General features: G+C 36.4%; 1 protein-coding gene across 1 annotated transcript; it reads left to right on the top strand.

The window, feature by feature from the left end:
* Positions 1-94: 94 nt before the first annotated feature.
* LOC117103083 lies at positions 95-1,425 on the top strand. The gene is made up of 2 exons (XM_033243578.1): positions 95-784; positions 990-1,425. The coding sequence occupies exons 1-2, from the start codon at positions 95-97 to the stop codon at positions 1,422-1,424; spliced, it is 1,125 nt and encodes a 374-aa protein (XP_033099469.1). The 3' UTR covers position 1,425.
* Positions 1,426-5,462: the final 4,037 nt, after the last annotated feature.

Genomic DNA, 5,462 nt, shown 5'->3' with positions numbered 1-5,462 from the left:
GAGAGAATACTACGTGGAGCCAATGACCATCCATTTGTCATTGCTGGACCAGAGCAAGCACCTAGAGAGGGCTGTCATAAGTTAACAAAATGGGATGTTTAAGGATCAGCTGGCAAAATTTCTCCTGAAAGAATGGCAAGAAGATCACTATGGTTCCATTCTATCAAACAATACGCTAATTGTGTCCCATGGTGGCAACTGTGTCCGGCTCTCTTTTAATAAGCTTGATTTGAAGATGAATGTTGAAAATCAAGCTAATCTCCAGGGTAGTCATGAGGAAGCAGATACTCTCATTGCATTCCATGCATCTGGCACCACTGAAAATATAATCATTAGAGCCTCTGATACTGATGTCCTAATTATTCTCATTGGAATGCTAGGAAGACAGCTGACAAATGACAGACCTACATCATACAGTCGCATTATTATGGATTGTGGATCGGGTAATAGCCGTCGGTTAATTGATGTCAAGCATTGTCACCGCCCAGAGTCAAAGCAGGACGGATTAGCTGCAGCCATTCCAGGTCTTCACGCATTTACTGGCTCAGACTTCACCACCGCATTCTACAGAAAAGGTAAATTGAAGCCACTTGAGGTTCTCGTAAAAGACACAGAAGGAACACTTATTCAGTTCTTCAGCAAACTGGCTTCTTCTGAAGATGAACCAGACCAGAGAAAAGCAGAAGAGTTTGTTTGTTCCTTGTATGGCTTGAAGGGTGATGTAAAAGATGTCAATGAGGCCAGGCTCCTAAAACTGTGTCAGATGATGGGTAGACTGGATCAGGTACTGTATCAGAAATCATTTCATATAGGAAGGAAATAAATATACATAACAGTAACCTAATAACCTAAACTACAATTTTCCATTATAAATGTGCTTTTGTTTGTGGATTAACGTAAATTAGCATTAATTAAAAATATTCCCAGTGGTGTGTGAGTTTTAAAACATTGATAACTAATTTGTAGTCTAAATATCTATTTTGTTTTAGGAGAACCCGATGTCCAATGTGAAGAAAGTAGACTGCGCACTTCTTCCACCTTGTACGAAGACTGTACATAAAAAAATGCAACGGGCACATTTCATCAGCATCCTGTGGGGAAATGCTGGCTCTGCACATCCCGGACTTGGTTTGGATCCTCTGAATTACGGATGGAAGGAAAAGAATGGATACTATACTCCTGACTGGTATTCGGGACATTCAATGCCAAATTATCTTTTCCAGGAAGAGGAACGAGAGGAGGATATTACAGTGAATCTCCAGAGTGTCCAACCAGATGTCGCTGAGGAGTTTGATGATGATAATGATGATGACGACGATTCATGTTTCAGAATTTCTTGGAGTGATGATTCAGAAAATGATAACTCAGAAAGTGAAACGACAATTAAAATTAATATCAATTATCATGAAGACATGAAGACTTGATAGCGACTTTACTTACTCTTTAGATTATAATTATAATTATAATACCGATCATGTAAAATCTGTGGCACCTCCATTTATTTTTTTTGTGGGGATTTACTTAAAACAAAAAAACTTTTAATCCAGTACCTTGATGTTTATGACTAATATAGGCCTAAGTATCCTATGATCTGGAGGCCTTATGTAGAGTAACATTTGGAAAGGGTCATTGTTTGCTTTGTGAATGTACCTATTCGTTTCATGTGATGTACTTTCACCATCTATTTTAGCACACAGTGTTCACAGAGGGCAACTTTTGGGGGTGACGGGTGGAACCTATACAGCGGATAATTTGTCTGGCAATACACTTTTTTATACTTAGTATCTCCAGTACATGATCTAGCCCAATTATATCACAGTGTCCAGCATAGGGGACCCTTTTGAGGGTGTCTGGCGGGACATATACAGCGGATAATTCGTCTGGCAATACACTTGTTATATTTAGTAGAGTGTGTTTGTTAATTTTAAGTTGATTTTATGTGGTATCTCCAATACATGATCTAGCCCAATTATATCACAGTGTCCACAGGGGCAACTTTTGGAGGTGTCTGGCGGGACATATCCAGCGGATAATTTGTCTGGCAATACACTTTTTATACTCAGTAGAGTATGTTTGTTAATTTTAAGTTGATTTTTAGTGGTATTTCCAATACATGATCTAGCCCAATTATATCACAGTGTCCACAGGGGGAACTTTCGGGGGTGTCTGGCGGGACATATCCAGCGGATAATTTGTCTGGCAATATACTTTTTATACTTAGTAGAGTATGTTTGTCAATTCTAAGTTGATTTTAAGTGGTATCTCCAATACATGATCTAGCCCTTAAATTTAGGACCCTTTTGGGGGTGTCTGGCGGGACATATCCAGTGGATAATCTGTCTGGCAATACACTTTTTATACTTAGTAGAGTATGTTTGTTAATTTTAAGTTGGTTTTATGTGGTATCTCCAAAACCCATTTTTCAGCCCCTTAATTGGTGCTCCAGGGGCACACCCAGCAGGGGTCCCCGGCAGACGTCCATATATTGTTATGTTACATATAAATGTTCCTGTACTCGGATATTGGTACCTTGTTCGTTTGATCAAACTGCTCTTGGCTGCCGGTCTATATACAAAAAGTCTCCAGCCGGAGACATACGGTTAGTAGAGCGGCTAAGGAGAAAAATCGTGCACTTCTGGAAGAAAGCATGAAACTTCCCACAGTGATACCTAAGGATCATTAAAAAAATAGACCCCAAAAAATAAGCCGCTTAGTGGCCGCCATCTTTAAATTAAAAATGGCCGCCAAAATATTGGATTTTTATCAATAATCTTCATATCTGCAGCACCTAGCACTGTCATTTAAAGGTCTTTACCTATGTTATCATGGAGTAGTATGCAGTGATCATAAATTATATCAGATGGCCGCCATATTTGATTTCAAGATGGCTGCCAAAATATTGTTATTTTTGTCATCTTCATATCAACAGTAACGTAACATAGTCAATCACACCTTTAACCATGTTTTTAATATCATAGAGTATCACATATATATACACAGTATATATATATATATATATATATATATACAGGTCGGATTTTCCTGTAGGCCTAGGCCTAGCTTATTATAGTAGCCAGGCATAAAATGTTATGAGTCATGAAATAACTTCTCTGAGTAACAAGGGACGGAGTATTATTCGGCTACCACTTCCAATTCCAACATAGGCTTACTAAAACTTTAGGAAATGCGAAAATCTGATTTTGAGGTAGGCGTAAGGCCGGCCCGACGCTTAAATGTCGCTGTCATTGCGACAAGCAGAGCGGATAAGGAGAAAAATCGTGCACTTCTGGAAGAGAGCATGAAACATGTTTTTGATCTACTTGTTTATTATATGATGCAAAAACGCTTCTAGACAATCGAATACAAAATGTTTTATTCGTGTATACATATACAACAGGTGGGCAAAGTGCGGCCCGCGAAAATGCAACATTGGCTAGAAAACATCTTATTGTTTACGGCCAGACGCCGATTATGTAAAAAAGTAACATTAAACTGAGAATAAAGTGGTGTAAAAGCAGTACTTTAAGGATTTTGAAAACTCAATGGAAACATCAAAGTTTGGGTGCATTTGCATGCAGTTTGAGTGCATTTAGCACTGTTTCTGTCATTATTTGATTAGTTATACTGTACCACAATGCTATGCAGCAACATTGATTCTATGTTACTTCATTATAATACAGGTATGACTTCTAGAGTAATTCTTTGGCAAACAGTATATCAACAAACAGTATAAGGAATTTTTTTTTTATTTGATAGGCTATTTTTGATACGATACTCACATCACTTTCCATTTATTCGAGCTCTGTTTTCACCATTATTTAATTATATAAACAGAGTGCTACACACAAAAATTAATTATATATATATATATGTATATATACATATATATATATGTTATATATATCTAGAAGTTTATTCGATATTATTGCCTTCATGCCATTACTTGAATGTAATACGGTATTTAATTTATGTCTACATAATTTCATTCATGCTAAAGTTATCTATATACTTTTCTTAATTTTTCTTGATTTTTCTTTTATTTCTTTTCACTTTCTCCATTATATTCATTTTCTATACTTTTTTATTTCATTTCCTTTCCAGTTTTTTCTTTTCCTTTCAGTTCTTTATTTTTCTTTCTTTAATTTTCTTTTCTGTTTCTTTTCCTTTCAGATATTTACATATGTATATATGTATATATATCATTTGAAAATGATAATTATGTCTTCACACCATGGCGGCCATTTTGAAATTTATTATGGTGGTCTTCTGACATAATTTCTGATGGCTGTATAGTAGTCCCTGATATCGAAAACATGGGCAACAGTCTTTGATTGACAGTGGTAGGTACAGTACACATGTAGATATGAATATTGACAAAAATATCATTTATTTGGCGGCCATCTTGAAATCCAATAGGGCGGCGTCATCTGACATAATTTCTGATGATTGCATTACACTCCTTAATATTGAAAACATTGGTAATGATCTTCAATTGGCAATGACATGTGCTGTAGATATGAAAATATTGGCTTAAAAATCAATTATTTTGGCGGCCATATTGGATTTCAAGATGGTGGCCATTAGGAGGCGTTATTTTTTGGGGTCTATTTTTTTTTTAATGATCTTTAGGTGTCATAGTATCACTATGGAATGTTTCATGCTTTCTTCCAATTCTTCCGATTCTACCTGAAATTCAACCTTAGCCGCTCTACTCGGTAGGCCACTGCACACAGAACCAACGGAAACGTCTCATCCGATAGAAAATGCGCTAATTGAAATTTGCAATACCACTTAAATGTTGATTTTCTGACATTGATGAAATGTACGTAGAGTTAGTTTGTTGATGAGTATGACTGGGGCGGATGTAGGGGGCGGGGGTGCAGACGGTGCGATCGCACCCCCTAAATTATTGTATTGAGAAAAATAATTGTTGTATTGTATTGCTGATATGAATTACGCTTTTTTATAACAACCAATAAAATTTTGCCCAGACTCAGTGTTCTTATTTTTTTTTTGCCGATTTCTTCAGGCTCAAAATGTTCTTATTTTGTTCTTATTTTTAAACACTTTTCAAACTAGAAAATTATTATTGTACTGCAGTATAGTACGTACCACTGTACTGTAATGTATTATAGAGGGTACTGTATTGTATAGTCGCGCCTACTGCAAAATATGGTACATAGGCCTATAAGATTTGTTGCTTTTCTATTTTTAAAAATAAAAACATCATTTGACATTTTTCCTCAGCCTAAATTTGTTCTTAATTTTTAAGCAATTTCAGCCTCAATGTTCTTATAAAATGTGTTTTTATAAAAAAAAAAAAAATAAAAGTGTACCTGTAAGATTTTTAAGGTATGAGCCTTACATCTCCCTGGTATGAGAGTGCAATTTCCGGGTACCTAGAGGCAGGCGCGGATCGAGACCTTCGCACTGTTCGCCATGGCGAAGGTCAGAGTGAAAAG

This window comes from Anneissia japonica, unplaced genomic scaffold, assembly GCF_011630105.1.
Source record: "Anneissia japonica isolate Jap-2015-1 unplaced genomic scaffold, ASM1163010v1 scaffold284975_len822289_cov185, whole genome shotgun sequence".
Lineage (NCBI taxonomy): Eukaryota > Metazoa > Echinodermata > Crinoidea > Comatulida > Comatulidae > Anneissia > Anneissia japonica.
This window is presented reverse-complemented; position numbering and strand designations above follow the sequence as displayed.

Excerpts from the sequence above, each read along its gene's own strand:
- LOC117103083 (XM_033243578.1), top strand. The coding sequence starts at position 95 with ATGTTTAAGGATCAGCTGGCAAAATTTCTCCTGAAAGAATGGCAAGAA. Across the intron at positions 785-989 it reads TGATGGGTAGACTGGATCAG|GAGAACCCGATGTCCAATGT; the intron begins GTACTGTATCAG and ends ATTTTGTTTTAG.